The sequence below is a fragment of the Petaurus breviceps genome, unplaced genomic scaffold, assembly GCF_028583685.1.
Source record: "Petaurus breviceps papuanus isolate PSGF00001 unplaced genomic scaffold, PetGlider_PUasm1.0 180, whole genome shotgun sequence".
NCBI classification, from domain to species: Eukaryota; Metazoa; Chordata; class Mammalia; order Diprotodontia; family Petauridae; genus Petaurus; species Petaurus breviceps.
In genome coordinates, this window is record NW_027185782.1 from 4317852 (window position 1) to 4340665 (window position 22814).

Genomic DNA, 22814 nt, shown 5'->3' on the forward strand with positions numbered 1-22814 from the left:
CAAACTTAAAGTTACAACTTGTTTAATGCCAGTTACATTGCTTTACATGAAAAACTTACACTGTTCTCTCAATATACACTCTCCACCTTTTGATGTGGGACAAGCCTCCCGCTCTGTGGACTGGCCTGGATAAATTCTGTGGGAAGAAATTCCCCACTCTTCCCCAAACCACCTCAAAACTGTACAACTTAGTAATGTCACAAATCATACATGGAAAATACAATATTTCACTTTTTTGTTGTCTCATTTACAAGTTGAATTCAGCAGACACTGGACAGCCAATTGTTTCGCACAATCAATGACACAAGATTCTATGCACAGATCTAGGCATGCATACAGCTCCCCCTCCCGCCCCCAAACATACACATGTAACCAAAGAGATACCTTTTTCTGAGGGCAGTTCCCTGAACTTGTTGAATTCCTTTGGCAACTGCACAGGGCAGGGGACAGGGACAAGGCGGGAGTTGGTTTTATCATTGAAAAAAAAAAACCAAAACAAAAACTAAAAAATATATTTATGTATACACACACACACACACACACACACACGCACACATATTTCTTCTCCCAGCAAAGTCTCTTTGGTGCCCTGGGCAGTCAGATAAACTTCCCTAAGGATTCTTGACTACGAATGACAACTCTGCCTAGAATAGAACTCACAGGCTTCAATGGCCTTTCTTCCCAAGGCTGTGAGGCTTGGGTGAGGGATTAATTCCACTGGGAAGATGCTCTTTCTGACTCTAGCTAGGGGTGGGATGAAATTCAGTTTCTCAGCTGTCCAGTTTAATCACGTTTTGATTTTAAAAATAAAAGTTTTAAGAGGCATGAAAATAATGTGCCATTCATTGGCCATTAAGAAAAGCAACAACCTGGCAAACTCTGGAGACTTAGCTAGTTATGCTCCTTTACTATCCTCCTCATGCTGTTTTTAGGCTGAGTTTTATGAAAATCAGGAGTTGATTTTCAGCACATGAAACAAACAAAAAAAACCTCACCACAAATACATATATACACACACAGACATACATATGGGTGGGCTCAAGGAAAGTCAGAGCAAAGGAAACATTATTTCAAAAAGCAGAGTTTTCCAATAAATCCAAATAAAATTCTCACCTGTGCTTTGAATAGTCTCTTTTTAGCTCAAAAGAAGCTACACAGTGTAGACCTAAGAGAAAGGTGAGGCCTGGCTGGGCATTTCAACTGTAAGCTAAGGCATTGGGGATTGCTTTTCAGGTCAGGAAGCCAAGAAAACCTTGGCTCGTTGGCAAGACATCTTTTTCTCCGTCTCATGTTTCATGATGTTTCCTACCAGCTCACAGCTCTACTTAATAAAGAATGTTTACAGTTGCCCTGTCACAATCTTTCCAATGGCACGGCTGGACAGTGAAGCAACTGGACCCCTGAAGGAATGGGTGGCTTTCTTAATTCTCCCACATTTTTCAACCTGGGGTTTTCAAAGTACCCTGCGATTCAGGGCAGGGGTGGGGATGGTCCTTATACGTGACCAGCACGAAAAGCATCAAGTCTCTTCTGGAACTTCAATCAGTTGCCTTTCCTCAAACTCTACCCACCCAGGCTTGGTGCTCTTTCCTACTTCAAGAACAGGCCCCTCACTGGCTTAAACCTCTGAGGTAGGAATTGCTGTGACAGGCTAATTTCTACATGAGTCACAGAAGTCTAGGCCATGTCATTCCAGCTTAAAAGGTAGATATGAAAGGGCAAGGAAGGGGAAGGCAAAAGACTGAAAGGCTCAAATGGTAGTTTGGCTTTAACAGCTCTTACAGGCTATAATAGGCACACCAGGTTGGCCAAAGAACTGTCAAAAGGGTTAAGGGTGGAGGAAGAGCCAGGCACGGGGTTTCAAAGACCTTCTTGCCTAAAGCTCTAAGGAACACACATTAACTACAATTAGTCAGGTCCAAATTGTCCAATTCTTTCTTAAGGAGACTGCTCTTCACCAGGATAATTATGCAGGAGTTGTTAATCCCAGACTGTCCTAACTGACCTCTTTACTCAGAACCCACATGTTCCACATGGTAGGGCAGAGTCTACTGAAAGAATAACCAAAACAAGGAAAACAAGAGACAGAACAGACTGACTTCCAGTTACAGTGGGGAAAGGCAAACAGGGATGAAGGCAAAATGTACAGCAGGATTGAGAATTAGCACAGATAGGAGTATAGGACTGCGGGGAGTGGAAGCCACATAAACTGCCCTTCCCAAGGTTCCCTACGCCATACCACTCAAAGCACCAAGAACCCCACTTGTCCAGTAGGAAACAAAAGAATTAAGATTTCACTCTGAAAAGTAAAAATGCTTTTCTGAAAAGCTTTGATCTAATAAAGATTAAAAAAAAAGCTGGTGTCCAGATTCATAAACACATGATGCCCTCTTTTTCCATTCAAAAGAATGACAATTTGAAATAACTTGTTTTCTTTGATAGCAAATCCAACCCAATATAACCTCATCCTTAAAAAAAAAAAAACCAAAACCAAAAAGCAAAACCAACCAACCCCCCACCCTTTTTTATGACCCACGTGGTACTATGACCTACGTGGCAGTAAATATGGTTAGATCAAACATTCCTTGGTTCTGCTAAACTTTCACACACTGGTCATTTCTCCCCATAAGGCTAAGACACAGAGAGACGAGTTTTGAATGGGTCACATTCTCAATGATACTGTTTCCTTAAAAAGTCATTTTAATTGAGCTGCAATGAAATCCTTTCTTCTGCTGTATCCATGGAGGCCTTCATGGTTGTTAAAGCCTAAACAATTTAAGTGCTGGATGTCACCATTTTGTTTTAAGTTGGGTGGTTAAATCTGCCAGTATAAGCTGTCCCACCTACACAAAATCACCACACCCAAGAACAGTAGAGCTGTTTGGCCTTTTGGATTTACAGTTAAGAGTGTGTGGCATGCACTGGAGAACACATAGTACGGCATTTCACTCTCCTTCTGGATGGTCACTCCTAGCTTTGGCACCTTCTGGGGGCTGGAAATCCCAAATCCCAGCTGTGAATCCCTTGAAAGGTTACTGTTTCCTAATTCCCGTCCCATTTGAAATGAGAAAGTTTGGCCCCAAAAGGCCTTGGCTTCTAGAGCAGCCCATTTAGACAGAGGGTGTGGGGCTGCCATGACATTATGGTCACATGCAGTCTCACTTTCCCCCTGACCCCCCCAGCCCCATTTCCCCCGGACTACAACAATGACAAAAAAAGGAAGTTTGTTTGTCTCTTCCCAGAGATGATGGAGCCGAAGAGGTAACTTGTTCTCAAGCTGAGCTGGTCCTGGCCACACCAATCCTCTCTGGTGTGTGAAATGGAGATGCTGCCCATTTTGGTTCTCTTCTGTTTGCCCTTTGTGAAGAATGGGCTTCTCCTCAAATCTGAGTGGTTCCCCCCAACCTTGTCCCCTTCCCAAATACTGTTCAACATAGTTCACAATCAGGTATTTAATAAGAATCTTGAAGGTTTCTCCAGGTCCACCTACCCGCCCTACCCCTTTTATCTTCTACTTGATAACTGGGGTTCCATGCACGTTGATTAGTGGTTTTTCCCTGTACAACGTAGTGTGGTCCTGGTGTGCAGGCTTGGGGAGTTACCGGATTCTAGTGAAGAGATTTAGGACAGATACAGACTCCTAAAAATAAAGAGGAGAAAAGGATATTGAACAAGAACAATTAACAGTTGTTAAGCAACAATGAAATACATTTGGGATTAAGGGAAGCAGGAACTTTCAGACAAATGGAGTTGTCCAACAATGAAAGGAACTGCTTCAAACAGTAGTCCAAGGTCTTCAAGCAGAGACTAGATTGAGATTTCTATATTGGGGAAAGGGGTTGAAGATGAGAAAAGAATCTAAGAAAGAGATCAGATGACCTGTGAAGTCCTCTCCAGTGCAGAGATACAAGGATTTTATCTATAGTGCTTGTTACTTTTCCAGGGAGTTTCATATTCACAAATAAATGATTGCCTTTAGACTTACAATCCTATGTACACCTGCACAATGATTTCCAGTCTGTACGGCCTGAAACATCCATCATATCTCACATCACATCCAGCAAAGTAGAAAAGTAAGTATTATTGTCCTCATTTCACATATAAGGAAAGAAAACCTTTAGAGAGACAAAATGATTTACAGTTACTAAGTCCAAGGAAACACAGCTAATTAGTGATAGATCTGGAACTGAACTTAAGAATGTTAAGAGGTAGACAGAACTTTAGAGGTTATTTAGACCATCCAATTAATGTCCAGGTTTCTTAATTCAATCTCTTTCCACACCAAACCTTACCCTCCTTAATCCTAGACAGTAACCTCCTGTCTTTACTTTTTACTCTGCTATAGCAGAGGAAACAATTTAATCAACTACAGCCATAACTTTTTCATTAGAGAAGATTTTTAGGTGGAGGAAAAGTATAAAAAAGTAGAATGCTAGAACCTCAAAGCTGGAAAGGACTTCATGACACCACGTGATTCAAGAGATGAATGTATAATATAAGTGATTAGTTAGAACAAAGGGAATGCTTTGGAAGAACATGTCCAATCAACCACAAGAAAAAAAAATAAAGAAGCAGAAGAGAGAACACTGGACCTAAAGTCAGAAGGCCTGAACATGAATTCCATCTCTACCACTTAATAGCTTTGTGACCTTGAACAGATACACTCAGGATATTGCTCTTCTACAAAATGAAGGTTGGAGTAGATGAACTCTAGACTCCTTTCCAGGTAACAATCTATTCTTCTATGAATGGCAGCCACCCTCTGATTCTAAAGTATGACAAGGCAGAGATCAGCAGCCTAAAATCTAGGGCATAAGGAGAAACAGATCAATATTCTTAACTACAGGGAGAAACCTTGTATGATAAAGAAGGGGAAGAGTTTCCTTACTGTTTCCCACTTGTCTGCCCTTGGGGTTCCACCTTCCCAAAGCCACTCAAAGGACTCAAAAGATGAAAAAAAAAATCAGTTCTAAAATGACAAAGACTAAAAGTTCTTACTGCCAGTAGATATGAGTCAGACAGAATCATGCTGCGACCTACATGGTGTGTGCAATGTTTGTATTTCTGCAACATCAATCTCCAAGTGTAAGCTGCTCTCCACCAGGAAGAAAGGTAAAGGAGCTTGAGCTCACTGCACTCCACTTCCCAGCCTTGCAAGAAGAATGAAGAGTTCTTTTAAAAAATGAAAGGGTTTCAGTGTGAAAACAAAGAATCAGATTCTGACTTATGTGAGAAGGCTGGAAGGTATTAGAATATTACACAAAGAAAGGGAAGGGCGGGAGTCAAGATGTCGGAGTAGAAGCAGGACCTCTGCTGGGCTCCAGCTTCCACCTTCCCCAATCCATGTAAAAAGGGGACTCTGAACAAACTTTGGAGCTGCAGAACCTACAAAATGACACAGAGAAGCTAACCTCCTGCTGAAGACAGCCCAGCAGGTGGGCAGCAAGCAGCCAGCGCAGTGCTCTGGGAGCTGAGCCCTGCCCCACACCGAGGCTTTAGCCCCAGGGCAGGCCTGACCAGCCTCCAGCTGGAAGCAATCCAGATCATCAGCAGCTGTGGCCGTTTCCAGATTTATTAACACATAGATGTGAAGGACAAAGTGAGAGGTCAGTGCAGTCTGGACTTTAGGACCCAGTAAGTGGGAATACATGGTTTTTGCCCCTGGGGCGAGAAGCCGCTGAGACACCCAGCACAGCCAGCCAGCGCCACATAGCAGCTTCAGCTCCTAGCCTGTAGAGTGTAGGGGGACCAAGCACCGGTCTGAGGGTAATCGCTCTTGCTTTAACCTGCTTGGATCTGGATTGCAGTCTAGGGTGGAGGTCCTGGGCTGTGTGTCCAGCTTGCCAGAGTGTGTGGAGACCTCAGAGAGGGCACCCATTTAATACTTCCGGCAGCTGAGAAAACCCCAGCGTTTGGGATGAAAGCTCCCCTGTCTGGTGGCAGAAAAGCCACCAAGGTCAAGTGACTGAGGGGCAACATGACCAGGCAAAGGAAACAAAGCAGACAGAAGATTCCAACATCAGACTCCTATTTTGGGGACAAAAAGGAGCAAAGCATGGAACAGGAGGAAGACAGTGAAGTCAGAACTCCTGCACCAAAAGCTTCAAAGGAAAATATGAGCTGGTTACAGGCCATAGAGGACCTTAAGAAGCAGATAAGAGAAGTGGAGGAAGAATTGGGAAGAGAAATGAGAACGATGCAAGAAAATTATGAAATGACAGTCAACAGCCTGACTGAGGAAAATTATACCTTAAAAAATGGACTAACTCAAATGGCAAAAGAGGCTCAAAAAGGCAATGAGGAGAATCATTGCTTCAGAATTAGATCGGAGCAAATGGAAGCTAATGACTTTGTGAAAAATCAAGACGCTGTTAAACAGATCCAAACAAACGAAAGAATAGAAGGCAATGTGAAATATCTCATGGGAAAAACCACTGACCTGGAAAATAGATCCAGGAGAGATAATTTAAAAATTATTGGACTACCTTAAAGCCATGATCAAAGTAAGAACCTAGAAATCATCCTCCAGGAAGTTCTCAAAGAAAACTGCCCTGATGTTTTAGAACCAGAGGGCAAAATAGAGGTTGAAAGAATCCACAGATCACCTGCTGAAAAAGATCCCAAAAAGAAAACTCCTAGGAATATTATAGCCAGGTTCCGGAATTCCCAGGTTAAGGAGAGATTATTACAAGCAGCCAGAAAGAAACAATTTGAATATTGTGGAAACACAATCAGGATAACCCAGGATCTGGCAGCTTCTACACTGAGGGACTGAAGGGCTTGGAATATGATATTCCAGAAGGCAAAGGAGCTGGGATTAAAACCAAGAGTCACCTACCCAGCAAAACTGAGTATCATGTTTCAGGGGAAAATATGGTCATTCAGTGGAATAGAGGACTTTCAAGCATTCTTGCTGAAAAAAACCAGAGTTGAATAGAAAATTTGACATTCAGATATAAGAAGCATGAGAAGGTAAACAGGGAAAAGAAATCATAAGGAACTTATCAAAGTTGAACTATTAACATTCCTACATGGAAAAACAATAATTGTAACTTATGAAACCTTTCTCAGTAGTTGAAGGGAATAGAAATATATATATATATATATATATATATATATATATATATATGTGTGTCTATATATGAGGGTATATGGGCATATGAATACATATGTGAATGTGTGTATATATGTTTACAGGTGTACATGGATAGAGAGCACAGGACCAATTTAACAGGAAGGGATGATACTTAAAAGGTGAAATTAAGAGGTGAGAGAGGAATATAATGAGAGGAGATGGGGAGAGACAGAATGGGGTAAACTATATCATATAGAAGAAGCAAGGGAAAATGGTTACAATGGAGGGGAAGAATAGGAAGGCAAAAGGGAATGAGTCATCCTTATTCCCATTGAATTTAGCTTGAGGAGGGAATGAAATACACACTAAATAGGGTATCTCACCCTCCAGGAGAGTAGGGGGGGGGGAAGTGGATGAGAGGGGGAATGATGGAACGGAGGGCTGGATGACGGGGGGGGGGGAGGGAAGTTGGAAGCACCCACTTTTGAAAAAAAGAACAGGATCAAAGTAGAGAGTATAACAAGTGGGAGGTGGGATGGAAATATAGTCAGTCTTTTACAATATATCTACTATGTTATTGTTTTGCATTAGCCACACATGTACAACCGTATTATACTGAACTGCTTATCTTCCCAGTAAGGGTGGGAGACAAGGGAGGAAAGGAATGAATCTGGAATTCAAAGTTTTAAAATCAAATACTCAAATACACACACACACACACTATTATTAATACTATTTTACATATAATTGGGAAATAAGATATACAGGCACTGGGGCATAGAGATCCACTGGAAAAGTTGAAAGGGGTATGGGAGAGAGCAGATTGGAGGAGTAGATATCCTGTGGGACTGCTATTTTGGGGCGGTGGGTAGGGGAAAAACGGGGAGAAAATTTGTAACTCAAAATCTGGCGGAAATGAATGATGTAAATCAGAAGCTAATAAAGCATTTGGGGAAAAAAAGAAAGAAAGGGAAGGAGGAAAACCTAACATCTGGAATCAAGGAACAGATACAAGATGTTTCAGAAAGAACAGGGAGCTTGGAAAAAGCGGTTACCTGTCATCCAATGAATAATGTATTTATGGGTGCTATCAGGTGAAAAATCATCCAGTAGCAGTAAGAAGTAGAAAAGAACAAGAGGATAAAGGTAGCATCTTGCTAAGGGGTAAACTAAAGCAGGTATTTTGTTGACCTGATAACAACAGATCTACCTTTGTGGGGAGTATATATCTAAGACTTGACAGAGAAAGTCTTAAGAATTGTCAGTCTGGATGACTGATCCACTTCTGGTGATTCTCATGGGCAAAAATGACACTGCTAGGAGAAACCTAAAAAGTACTGTCAATGATTATAAAGCCTTGGACAATAAAATGAAGACCTTCAGGGTACAAGTGATGTACAAGTGCTGTCCACTGAAGACAAGGAATTCAGAAGAGAAACATAGATTTGGAAGGTGAAGAGCTAGTTAAGAAAATGGTGCAACCAACTGAGTCAGGAAGACCTGAGTTCAAATCCAGCCTCAGACACATGCCACTTACCTAGCTACTAATCATGTGACCTTGGGGCAAGTCACTTAACTCCAATTATCCTGCCTTCCCCCCTGGAGGGAGGAAGGAAGGGAGGAAAGGAGGAAGGGAGGGAGGAAGGAAGGAAGGAAATGGTGTCAGAGAATGGGATTTGGTTTTCTGGATAGGCTTCTAACCAGGATACAGGTATCTGTAAGTTCACAGAACACAAAATTCAAGTCAAAAGCCAGTAATGAAAGTCATAGTTTCAGCTGTCTATAAATAAATGCACCAAGTATGGATAAGAAACAAGATGAAGTAGTGATCCAGTTGTGAGGAAGAAAATTTTATGTGGTAATTACCAGTGAGATCTGACTGAACAAGATCCAGGACTATGGTAGGATGTAATAAAATATTTTTTAAAAGGACAGGTAAAGAGGTGTGTGTGTGTGTGTGTGTGTGTGTGTGTGTGTGTGTGTGTGTGTGTGTGTGTGTGTGCGCGCGCGCATGAATGGAATAGCACTATTATAAGAAGATATACTCATGTGAGGAAATTGAGGATTAAGAATGGAGAAACATGGTAAGAAATATCTGGGTGAAGAGGAAGGCAAGCAGAAACAGAAGCAACACTCAAAATGGAGAACACTACAGACAACCCAGACAGGAGGAAGAAATATAAATGAGGAGTTTGGGGAATGGATTACAAGTCTGTCAGATGCATTATAAGTCATAATGTTGGAGGGTTCAAATTACCTAGATATCTGGTGAGTTCTTGACAAAAACAGAGAGGTAATAACTTTTTGACTTACCTCACAGCTAATTTCTACCTTCAAAAGGTAGAGGAAGAAAAAAGGTGAAATTCTGCTCTGAATCTGATTCTTTTTTTTTTTTTAAATAAAGCAATTGGGGTTAAGTAACTTACTCAAGGTTACATGGCCAGTTATTTCTGGGTGTGGTGCTGAGTATCTGAACCCAGATTTGAACCCCAGGTCATCCTGACACTGGAGCCGGTGCTCTTACTCGCTGTGCTATCTGGCCGCCCCTCTAAATCTGATTCTTAGCAACAGGGAAGAAGTAGTTGCTGAGGCAAGAAATGATGGGAACCTTGGGAGGCAGTGATCATCCCATCTTGGAGTTTGAGAAGTATAATCCCAAGGACTGAAAAACAGGGGAAAAAAGTCAGCCCAGGAAAGATGTGAAGCTCTCAAGAACGAAATTCAGAAGACAGAGAGAAACAATCATGAAGAAAAAGTTTAAGTTGAAAAGAAATAAAAATGAAACCACAGATAATTCACCATCAACTTAGATTTTAGAATACATACAGAAGATAGAGGCAAGAGCAGGTAAAAGACGATGAATATAAAAACCATAGCATGATCACGTAAGAATAATGTTATGAGTGCTAAAGGTAGGAACAGGCTGAGGTTCTCAAGAAAAACTAAGGAGAATAAAGGAGACAAGAGAAGCAGCAAGAATGAGATAGGATTACTCCCTGGAGAAGACTGGGTAATGAAGGAGGACAACAGATATACAGTTTCTCAAAGTTTCTTTTGTTTGTTTTTCCCTGCCCAAAAAGAATGAACTTCCTTACCGTTTCTCACTTGTCTGCCCTTGGGGTTCCACTTTCCCGAAGCCACTCAAAGGACTCAAAAATTGAATTATTAAAGTATTAAACAACAATAGCTAGCAGAGAATTAGTACTCACATAACTAAGGAGATAGTAAGATAGCACCAAGTTGACCTTGATGTCCAATTTGAGCCCATAGGTCCAGAGGAATTACTTCCTTAGATACTGGAAAAAATTAGAAGATGTGACTGATGAACTACTGTCAGTAACCTCTGAAAGATTGTGGAAGATTGGGAGAGGTATCTGAAATGTCAGAGAAGAGCACACGTTCTGGTTTTCAAAAAAGAGAAGAAAATAGTCTTGAAACAAGAAAGACCTTTCTAAGTGTGTCCTGTGTCTGATATACTAGCTTCTCAACGCCAGCAAGTGAATTAATCTCTGGGAGATTAACTCTCTAAGACCCTATAAGGTACAGAGAAGTTGCTGATCTATGTTAATTGTGGCGTTTTTGTCACCCAGGAGTTCCCTTGCAAAATTCTAGATTATTAAAAGTATGACTAGTAAACATCTAAAAAGAAAGAATGATCACAAAGAACAATTATGGCTTCATTAAAAGATCATGACAGACTAATCTTATTTTCTTTTTTGATAGTTACAAGGCTGATAGATAAGGTGGAATGTTTTATATAGAGTTTACCTAGGTTTTTAGCAAATATTAGATAATGTCTTTCATGCCATTTTAATGGAAAAGATAGAGAAATGTGAGTGAAATGATAGTACAATTAGGAGGAGACAGCTGAATTGCTGGATCTTTTACATAGAAATTAACGGTGTGATGTCCCACTGTGAGGCAGGCTCTAAGGGAGTGCTACAGGGATCTGTGTTTGGCCTTCTGCTGTTTAATGCTTAGTTATCAATGAATTGGATAAAGGCAAAGATGGTGAGTTTATTACCTTTTCATATAGCCCCAAATTAGAAGGAACAGCTACCACAATGGATACCAGGGACAGGATTCAAGAAGATTTTAATAGTTTAAAAGATGGATATACATCTAATGGGATGAAGTTTACCAGGGATTTGTTAAAGTCCTATATATGGATGAAAAAAAAATCAACTCCATAGGTAATAAGATAGGAGACTGAGGGATCGTGAGATCAGACAGAAAACACAATGTGAGTCTACAACCAAGAAAGTTAAAGTGATCCTAGGAAAGGAAGAGGGTCTAGACTTGAGATTTTATAGTATAAGGGAACCTGTGGGTGACAAAAATCCCACTATAAACAGGTTGGCACTTCTCTTATAGAGTTAGAGACACCTAGCACCGTGAGAGATTAATTTACTTACGGGTTGCAGAGCTAGTATGGCAGATGCAGGACATATTATGAAAGGAGGTCTTCCTTATTTCAAAGTTGGCTCTCTTTCTCTTACATTATGCTTTTTCATTAAGAGATGCCTGGTATTTAGTGTGTCCTAGTCAGATTATATACGGAGTATTACATGCCATTCTAGGTACTACATTTTAGAAAAAGACATAAAGTAGCTCATACTGCAGAGGATCATTTGAAAGAACTGGGATTATTTAGCCCGGAGAATAGAAGATCTGGGGAGGGGGGAGGGAATAGGATAGGTGCCTTCAAGTACCCAAAGGGCTAATATTATCCATATGAGGTACTAGGTTTGTTCCCAGAGATGAGAAGTAAGAGAAATAACTGAAATTTGAAAAAAGGGGATGCCTACATTGTACAGAACAGGAAGCTAAGGCTCAAAGAGAAGAAGGAACCACAGAACCCAAAATGTAAATGTACAAGGGCCAAAAAAGTCAACTAAATAAATTCCCTCATCTTATAGATGGGAAAATTGAAGCCCAGTTTTTCGTAACTTCCCCACTTATTGCTTAACTTCTGAATCCTTATGTTCTCTAAAAATGAAGGTTTATTTACTTATTTTTAAACAATCCTCCCCTTTCCTTGTCCAGTATTTCCACCTACCAGGGTGACTCAGAAATGGTCTTCATTTTCTAAGTCTGCCTTCTTCTGGCAAACACCAGTATATCTCCATCCTAATTCTGAACTGTACAACTCTCAATCTGCTGTACAGGTATATTTAATCACACACACACTTCAAAGTGTGGTAACACATATATGTAGGAGATTGAGAATACACAATATGTATATACATTAAAGAATGATATACTTTATATTTCTAATGTAGATAGGGTAGGGGGAGAAAATAACCCTGTCTTAAATTAAACTGAATATGTGGCTCTGCATCCCTGGTCTAAATCAGTCACTTGCTTTCTAAAAAGGGATAGAAACAGTTTCCTACCTCTCTTGGTCCACTATTTCAGTAAATTCACCCTATGTGAAGACATAGCAAGATAAGCATCGTGCCACTACCACCTACTGAAATTCTATCTATCCTTCAGGACCCAGATGTCATGCTACTTCTTCCAAGAAGCCTTCTTTGATTCCCCCAGATGAAAATGCTCTTCTTGGGGTGGCTAGGGGGCACAGTGAACAGAGCACTGGCCCTGGAGTCAGGAGGACCTGAGTTCAAATTTGGCCTCAGATACTTCACACACACACACACACACACACACACACACACACAGAGCCACGTGACCTTGGGCAAGTCACTTAACCCCAACTGCCCTACCTCTTCCCCTCTCAAAAAAAAAAAAAGGAAAAAAAGAAAATGCTCTACTTTTCCTAAGAAAGCTCATAGTACTTCCTTCATTTCTTTTATATGGCACTCAATAAGACATGTAATAGTTATCTGCATACATGACATCTCCTTTTCCTGATGGTAAATTTCCCAAAGGCAGGGATAAGTGTCTTACAAACTTCTATTTTCTCCAGTCCTTTCACTTAATAAATGTTTGCAGAATAAGCAGTATACACATAATTATTCATTCAAAAATCATTAAGCATACACAATGTATTATTAGACACTTATGGAAAATAATTAGTAAATAATAATTACTGTTAATGTCATACTTTTGTGATTTATAAAAACTCTTCACAAATACCCTTTAAGGCATGTGTGTGCAAGCATTGTTATCCCTACTTTACAAATGAAGAAACTGAGGCTAAGAAAGATGAAGTGATCTATGAAACCTTGTAATTCCAAGGCCAGCAATATTCCCACTGTACCATATCCTTAGAGAGAGCACTGCCTAATAGAGGATACACCCACACAGCCATTCACACACATTGTAGCACAAAGACAAAGGACATAAAAGTAGTAAAAAGCTGAAAAAATGAAGACAGAAATCAGACAGTATCTACATGCAGACTACATGAAGAGAGACCTAGACAAGCCCAGGCACAGCTTTCCTTAGATGATACATCATGGTTCTTGGACACCTCAGGGAACTCATGGGCCTGACAAGGAGAAGACCCAGGCCATTCTATCACAATATACTTTACCTTTGTTGAACGGGTTTTGCTAAAAACATTCCAAAATCTCAGAGTCTCATCTCCAGCACCTGTAACTATGGCCTCTCCATCGGGAGACATTGCCTGAGAGAGGAAAGGAAAACACACCGGTTTCAATTTATTCTTATTAGTTGCTCTACTCCTGTCAACTGTCAGATGTCGGTAAGAATTCCACCCAAATAAATCTCTTCTTTGGGGTTAAGTACAGGCTTAAAAAGAGATATTAAGGGGGAATTAACTCATAATTCTATAGCTATAACTTTCCTTTTCAATATCTTAATATTGAGACTTCAAGGGAGAATTATAGCTCTATCTACAATAGCTATAGCTGTAAGTCTCCCCCAGCATGTCTACATCTCCTGTTGGAAGAAATGTATAAGATTCGAGAAGTCCAGCTGCAGAGGATTTCCTCATAAAGGCAGATGGGTTCAGCTACCTGCCTTCAAGCTGGTGAACTTCTAAATTACGGATGAAAGACTGCAGATGAAAAATTGATATTTCAAGTGTTGCTTAAGGCAGCAGTTGAATTTTGAAACTGTTCAACGTCAAACAAATCTGAAGGCAAAAAGAAGCATGGTCTTGTTCCCCAGTCTCCCAAACGTGACACATCCCTTCAATACCCACATGAATTATTCACACAGTACAGGAAGGAGTTCAGGAGAAGGCAGAATATAGAGAAGATTGTCTGGTGCCCTACTTTAGCATTTTCCACCAAATGTTTCAAGGAATCTTAATATTCCATGCAGTGTGAATAGGAGCTCTGTGAGAAAATGTTGATGTAATATTCCCTTACTAAACAGAGGCAGTATGGCAGAGTGGGGACACAGAGTGCTGGGAGTCAGAAAGACCCAAGTTCAAACCCAATCTCTGACACTACTGATGTGTTGGAGGAAATTCCCATACTGGGAGTTTGCAATGAAAACAGATTTTGTATATTTGCATAAAATCTGCATGTTATGACATCTACCTTAAAAAAACTTAAAGATATACCATAGTATAGTGGATAGAGAACTGGCCCTGGAATCCCTAGGGTTTAAATCTTGCCTGTGACACTGGACAAGTTACTTAACTTCTCCTTTCTCTAGGCAACTCTCAAAGACTATTAAATGCAGAGAAGGATGTTGCAGGGAGCTCCCTACACTAAAGAAATCCCAGGTCCAGTTCTTATCCCTGTCCCATTCAAAAAACCTTATGAAAGGGAGATTTTTTTTCCACTATGAAAAAAGACCTTATTTATTCAATTTTATGTCAAGATTTCTCTGGTCATCATTTGTCAATGAAATATTCTATGCCCCAAGACAAGCCATAGAATCTTAAAATTTTAAGAGTTGTAAAAGACCTAAAAAGGTCACCTAATCCAACATGTCGGAAGCATGAAATGCCTCTTTTGCAATGTTTCATAACACAGTTGATATGTAGGACCTGTCAAATATCTATATGTATGTGTGTTTTTTCTACCTGATCCAGTCTGGGTGTGGTGATTCAAGAGTAGAATGTGAGTTGGATATAGGCAAGAGTAGAAGGGCTATCAGTTTTCTAAAAGGTCATATCCTTTGGTAGTCAAAATTCTGAAGCCCAGGAACAATTTGCTGTTAAATTTTATTTGGGAAAAACTATTATACAACATATCCAACAAGTGGTTATCCCATTTTTTGTTTGTTAGGACTTCTAGAAGAGGTAGTTCATTACCACCCAAAGCAGGCTATTCCATCGTTGGATGGGGAGGAAGAAAGGAAACAAGCTTTTATTAAGTGCCTACTGTGTGCCAGTCATCATAGTAAGTGCTTTATAAGTATTATCTCACAACGTGACCCTCACAATAACCCTGGGAGGCAGGTGCTATTATTATCCCCATTTTACCATTAAGGGTACTGAGGCAGGTTGAAATTAAGTGATGTGCCCAAAGCTAAGTGTTTGAGAACAGATTTGATTTTATATCTCCCTGACTTCAGGCCTAAAGCTCTATCCACTGTGCCCCCTTGCTGCCTCTAAAAGTCCTGGTTGTTGGAAGTTGTCCTTATACTGTCCCTCCATCCAATTTCCCTCATTGGTCTCAGTTTTGCTTTCTGGGGCTAACTAAGCAAAGGAAGTCCAGTCCTTCTTCCATGTGACAGCTATTCAGGTATCTAAAAACAAGCTCTCAAATACTGTCTGTGGAACTGCCTCCTATCTGGAGTCTCTCCCTTTTTATCCATCCTGCATAAAGCTGCTAAAATCATCTTTCTGTGGTACAGGTTTGACCACATTTCACACCGCTGCTCAAAAACCTTTAATAACGCCTCCCTATACCCTTACCTTTGGGATAAACAGAGAGTGGATAGAGTGCTAGACCTGGAGTCAGGAAGGCGAGTCTCAATTCTGCCTCAGAAACTTACTTCTTGCTCACTTATGCTTATTCTGAGTTACTTACCTGGACAAGTCAACTTAAGTGCTGTCTGCCTCAGCTTCCCCATCTATTAAATGGAGATAATAAAAGCACCTACCTCCCAGGGCTGTTATAAAGAAAACCTTAAAGCACTATGTAAATGCTATTGTTATCATTAAATTAAAATTCCTTAGTGTGGAATTCCTTAAATTCAAGACCTTTCACAATTCAGGCTTCAACACACCTCTTCTTGGCCCTTATTTCATCTTATCCTTTTCAAATACTCCAGCCAAATCTGTCCCTAGAATTCATCATCATGTATCTCTATGCATTCACACAAATTACTCCCTCCACCCGCTACAACTAGAAGGCAATCGTTCCTTACCCCTACCTTCTGGAGCCTTTATCTGTTTCTTCATAGCTCACTGAAGCTGACATTCCCCTTTGTTAGTGTTCTTTCTCTCCTCAAACTTCCCTTCTGTCTCCCTTGCTCCCCTGCTTTATCCCCTAACTTGTATTATCCTTACTTCTTTCTGTGTTCTGATCACCCACTCCCCTTCTTGTAAGCTCCTTGACTAGTAGAGACACTGTTCATTACAGTTTTGCTGTTATATACCCAATGCCTACCACACAGTAGACACTTAATGTTTTTTCAAAAGAACTAAATTTATTTCAAATCCCAAAGCACTTTGTGGCCAAATAGATTCAGAAAACTCTGCTATTCAGTGACTTACCAGATATAAAACTCGGTATGAATGTCCCGTCAGTTTGGCTACTTGTGTCAAGGAAGGGTATTTCCAGACGAGGATCTGGTTTTGTGAGTATCCATGTGTGCTCACCTGAAAGGGAGAAGGAAAAAAAGAAATTTCAAAACAAGGGCAGCCAGTCCAAGGATGACTGTTCTCTTGCAGGATGACTAGCACCCAGTTTCTGGACACCATTGAGTGTGGGAGGTACTGTTCTGGGTGTAATCTAAAGTCTACCACCTGATTTAATACTTCAGGGTAATTATTCATGTGTATTACTGATTTGACTGCAGATTATACTTTTTTGTTATATTTGTTTCATAGTGCTGAGCACATAAGCTAGGGGTTGACAATCCTTCTCAAGCGACACATAAGATCTTAAGTGATGCATTCTTTTGAGAGCAGGAGGTCGAGGAAGAAGGTATGTGCCCGAACACATGTACTCGGGGAAGTACACAGATATATCATTCAAGGGGACAGATGCAAAGAAATGAAGAGTTAGAAAGGCACCTCAGAGGGTACCTAGGCCAACCTGTACTTCAACAGGAAAACTACAACATTTCCAACAAATGGCCAGTCAACCTCTGGGAAATCCATTATCTCTGGGCTCCACTTTTGGAGAGTTCCAACTGTTAGGGAGCTTTTGCTTATACCAAGGCCAAATTACCCCACTACTTCTAAGGGTTGCCTCAATCCATCCCTGCACCCCCCTCACTCCTGGAATTCACATGCCCCAGGAGTCAGGGAGTGAGGACACCTGCCCAGGAGGAGGGCAAGAGCAATAGAGGTTCCCCCCCCCCTCCAATATACCCAGATCTTTCTGTAACCACCACTAACACACCAATAAGAAATATCCCATGTGAGTCTCTTTGGCACACTCCCTGCAGGTTGCCAAACTATGTGACAGTTTTCAGCAGACACTAGATCACTTTCTGGCTCTTACTAGTTCATTGGCGTGTTTGGACCAGGCCAGGTTGCACACTTGAGAACCAGTATCAATACACTGCAAGGGTTGTCCTGTAAGTGTGTTCCAGAAGCGAATGCAGCGGTCAGCTGTTCCACCACCTGATGCCAATAAACCATGCTGGTGGGGAGACCAGGCAATTGCTTTCACAGCTGCCAGATGCTCGGTGTACTGTTGGACAGGACTTAAACTGGAGTGGTTCCAGACCAGAAGCTGGGGAAATAAGACAGAAGAGATGAAAACAACCCGTCAATCTGGGTTTTCTGACCATGAGGCTGGTAATTTCAAAACAGTAAAGTGAATGATTCCTGAACCCCAACAGCTAAACTGGTCTTTGGAGGTCATTTCCACTTTTACATATAGAGGAACTAAGATCCAGCAGGGAAAATGGCTTGCCTAAGGTCATAAAGAAGTTATTAGTGGACTGTGACTAGAACTATAGGTTCACAGGACTTGAGGGGGAGAAGGGGTCTTAGAGATGATCTTGTCTAATTAATGCATTTGACAGATTAGAAAACTAAAATCTACAGAGGTTAGGTCACATGCTCAAGGTCACACACACAGTAGGAAGCAGAGGCCAGATTCACACCAAGGTCCTCTGACTCCAAATCCATTCACACCATGTTATCTTCTCAGAGACTCCTAGTCACCTTCAATAAATTTCTTTCAAGGTTGTGTGCCTGATTCTGTCAGAGAAGTCAAATTTCATACATAAAAAAGACTGCAGGGAAAGAGAAATATTTAACTCAAGAGAAATAATCATTAATGGTGGAATTTCAGGTCTCGGTGAGAAAAGGAGATGTTGGAAGGGAGGGTAGTCAAAAATCACACCAACATCTAAAATCGCCTTTCAATCAATCAACAAGCATTTAGCATCAAAAATGTATCAGGGGCTAGGGATTAAAAAAAAAAAAAGAAGTTGGTCCTGCCCTTAAGCTTCCATTTTATTTGCAGGGCAAATTTATGCATATAAACAGTATATATGAAATAAATACAAGGCAACTTAGAGAGAATGGCTTTAGATGCCAAGCAAAAAATTTTGTAACTGACTCCAGAAGAAATAGGAAGCCACTACTGCTTAATGAATAGGAAAATAACTTTATTAAACACCTGTGGTTTTGGTTGCTATATAGGTGTCAAGGATGCACTGGAGAAGGGAGAAATGAGATATACAGTAAGAACAATTAAAAGACTACTGCAACAGTTCAGGAAAGAGGTAAAAGGGCCTGAACTAAGGGGGGGTGGCTATATCAGTAGAAGGGGATGGATGTGAGAGATGCTGTGGAGGTAGAATTTATAAGACTTGGCACCTTCCTCCTCCTCATAGCTAACATTTATGTAGCACCTATTAAGTGTCAGACGCTTTACAATTATTACTCCGTTCAACTCTCACATCTCTTACAAGTAGGTACCCTATTAGTGGGTTCCCATTTTACAGATGAGGAAACTGAGAAAATGATGGTTAAGTGACTTGCTCAGAGTCACTCAGCTAATAAATGTCTGAGTCTGGAAATGAACTCAGGCTTTCCTAACTCCAGGCCCAGTGTTCTATCCACTGCTCCCCCAAGTTGCTTCCTGGGATATGAGGGAGAATGAAGAGTTGAGGATGATAACTGGAAGAGGATGGTAGTACCCTCAAAAGAAATAGGGACATTTGGGAAAGAGATAGATTGGGGGAAAAAACTTAGCTTTGTTTCTGACATGTGAAAATAGGAATTATTGTCACGGCACATTTTAGTAGTTTTAAAATTTTATTAACTTGCTTTTACTTCAATTTGACCACAAGATTTCTGAGGGCCAGGAGTTATGATAATGATGATGAGAATGAAGATGATGAGAACTCACCTCCATCTATCATTTTAATATTGACAAAGAAAAAAAATTCTTCAGACAACCCACTAAATAGGCAGCCAAATATTCTCAATCCCACTTTAAGGATGGGGAAACCAAGGTTCAGTGGGGTAAAGTGGTCCCACAGGAATTATGTGCCAGAGACAGGATTCAAATCAATGTCAGCTGACTCCCAGGCCCGGGCTTTTCTCACTCTACCCCACTACCCTGCTGGGCCTGGGGCAGTGACAGAGGGATTGGAGCAGATGTCCACTCATTTCTATATCATGTCACCTTGTATTACCCTTTGAGAGGCAGGACTTGTCCTCCCCAGAGGGAGAAAGAGAAGCTAATCAGCCGATAAATCACACCATAGAAGAGCTGAGACTATTAGCAAAGACCAGAAACCCCTATTAGACTGCCAGGTGCTTGAGGAAGATACTGTTGTTTTTCAACTTTGCATTCCTAGTGTGGAAGAAGAACTTTGTTACATTAGAGATGCTTAATGATAACTGGTCAGTTGAGACATAAGACTCCACTTCAGATAGATTCACTAATAGATGAGGAGGCCAAACAATTTCATACCTTATTATCATTTCCACCTGATGCAAGAAGCTGGTGATCAGTGGACCACTTAAGCCCACACACTTCCTGCCGGTGACCTTGTAGCCGCCGTTCAGTCTGTACTGGGGGTGTTCGGATATCTCTCTGGAGAATCATTCTATCTCTGCTCCCAGAAGAAAGCTGGTCTGCATTCCAGGCCAATGCACCTAAGATGGAGCAACAATGATCTGAGAAAATATATAAGGCTGTTTCCAGGAAGTCAAACCAGAGGCAGCCTTGACATATAAGCAACTGTTCTATGAGGTCTTCTTTGGAGAAGGCCAGAAACATGCAAAGCTTTCCTTGGAAAGTGAAGTGAGCTGAAAACACCTGCCTGCAAACTGCCAGACTAGAGAAATGTTACGACTCCTAGAATTCCAGGGCTAAAAGGGACACTGGAGGTCGCTAAATTTGTGTGGCTATCTGATGGCTGAGTCTCTACACATCCTCAATAAATAGGTATTCAGTCAAACAGGTAACCAACAAATATTTATTAAGTGACTGTTAAGGGTCAAGCACTCTGCTAAGGCAATGGGAATACAAAATACAATGAAAAGTCCCTGCCCCTGAGGAGCTCAGAGTCTAGCCAAGGGAGATGACATGTACATATACAGGCATATGGAAGGCTTTGTGAAGAAGTGAGCACTTGAACTAAGCAGCTGAACCCACCCTTCAAATTATGAAGAACTCAGCTTGAAAATATTAAATTTTTTTTCATGCCGTCTCTCCCCTCCCCATCCTCAAATAAGCATGAAAGAAAAACAAAACCTTTATTACAAACATGCAGAGTCAAGCAAAACAAATTTCCACATTTACCATGTCCAAAAACACATGCCTCATTCTGTGCTCAAGTCTTTCTCTTCTCCATCAGGAGATGCACAGCATGTTCATCATGAATCTTCTGTAACTGTGGCTGATCACTGTACTAATCAGAATTCCTAATTTCTTCAAAACTGTCTGTCTTTACCATTCTGTTGGGTTAATATAAATTGTTTTCTTGGTTCTGCTCACCTCATTCTGTGTCAAGTCTTCCCAGATTTCTCTGAAACCATCCCCTTCATCATTTCTTTACAGCACGACAGTATTCCATCACATTTATATACCATACATTATTCAGCCATTCTCTAATTTATGAACACCCTCCCCTTCAGATCCCCATACTTTGCAATGTCAAAAAAGTGTGTGTATATACATATAAATACATACATATTTATATATAAAATGAATTTTCATATATGCTTAAGGTGTGTTCTGCTTAGGACTAACACCTCCCCACTTCTCCCTGTTTCCTATTTCCCTGTTGAGTGAAATGTATTTTTGTATCCAATTCTGTGTATTCTTTCTTCCTTGGAATAGTTTAGATGAGAATTCAAATGCCAGTCATTCTCCCCAAAGCTCTTTTCCTTGTTTGTGTAGATGTTTATTTGTGCATCCTGATCATGTGGGAAAAATTTTCCTAACCTTTTCTTCCCCCACCTGGTATATTCCTCCCCCCCCCTTTTTTTAAAAGATCTTCAAGACCTAACAGAACCACTCTCAGGCCTTGTCTAAGTAGACTCTTTCTGTGATCTCTGATGATGACAGAGTTCAGAAGAGAAAGATATATCAATTTCCCATAGAATATAATAGGAATATATATTCCCATTAGAATATAAAGTCTACCTGAAATTGATTAATCAATCCTTCCTTCTCATGGAGCTCTGGTAAAATAAAAAGTGAAGCTCTTTGTTCCTTCCTACAGGAGATTTAGGCTGGGCTCATGTTGCTGGATATTAACATGGTTTCCAAAATATGAAGTGAAATCCCAGTTTAGGTAATCTCCCCCCACTGCAGCAAATAAAGGTTCCTTCTCTGTTACTTTCTTCACGTTGTCGCTTATCACCATTCATGTTTACCTTTTTAAGTTTGTATTAATTCCTGTGTCTGAACTTCCAAATTTCTATGCAGTTATGGTCTTTGTCTCATGGAGTTATCATCTTCCATTTAATCCATTCTAATTTTCAGGGAGTTTGTTGCTTGGTTAAGGTTTTAGTACCTTAAGCTGTTAATTCTCTATCCAATTTTTTTTTCTTCCACAGCTCTCATTTGTTTTCCAACTCTCCCCCCACCCCCGCCCCGACTTTCATTTCATTGACAAAAAACTCTTTAAAAAAATGCTTGCTTCATATCTTCCAAGCATTCTAGTTGAATTTGTGTCCAAGCTGTGTTCTCCTTTGAGGCTTTGCTAGATGTTTGCTTGCCATTTTCTTCTTCTGGGTTTGTGTCCTGAGCATTCTTGCCACCATAACAACTCTTAATGGTGGGATTTTTGTCTGTTTGCTTTTTCTTCCAGCTCAATTCCTGATTCTGGATTTGATGCTATTCGGGCTGGACTTGGTGCACTTTCATAGGGAAAATCTGGGTTGGTCCTGTTGCTTTCTTTGGTTACTGAATGCTGTGCTGTTCTAAGATTTCAGGGATAGCTCAGCTTGGGGACTTGGAAGCTTTCAGCATTCCCAAACTTGTATGATCCAAGGCACGGTCTGAACAATGCCCTCCTAGTTTGAACTCTGCACGTTCCTGAGCTGGGTTTGGGTCTGGATAGAAGTAGATTATTGCTGAGCTCAGCCATGTTAGCCAGCTAAGAAGTTCAGCTGGTTCAGAGCTACAAGACTGTAGGCTCTCCTCTGGTCTGTGATTTTCACCTTAGTTATTTTTCAGCAGACTTCAAACTGGAATGGAGG

General features: G+C 40.7%; 1 protein-coding gene across 2 annotated transcripts in view; it reads right to left on the reverse strand.

The window, feature by feature from the left end:
* Positions 1 to 5: 5 nt before the first annotated feature.
* The window catches only part of FZR1 (fizzy and cell division cycle 20 related 1), a 70706-nt gene continuing 47897 nt past the window's right edge, over positions 6 to 22814 (reverse strand). For both annotated transcript variants that reach the window (XM_069086873.1, XM_069086874.1), the window contains 5 exons: positions 20074 to 20258; positions 17638 to 17871; positions 16683 to 16787; positions 13575 to 13667; positions 6 to 3640 (listed from right to left, as the gene is read on the reverse strand). In XM_069086873.1, coding sequence (XP_068942974.1) covers positions 3599 to 3640; positions 13575 to 13667; positions 16683 to 16787; positions 17638 to 17871; positions 20074 to 20258 — 659 coding nt within the window. In that variant the 3' untranslated portion in view covers positions 6 to 3598. The remainder of the gene's footprint in view (positions 3641 to 13574; positions 13668 to 16682; positions 16788 to 17637; positions 17872 to 20073; positions 20259 to 22814) is intronic.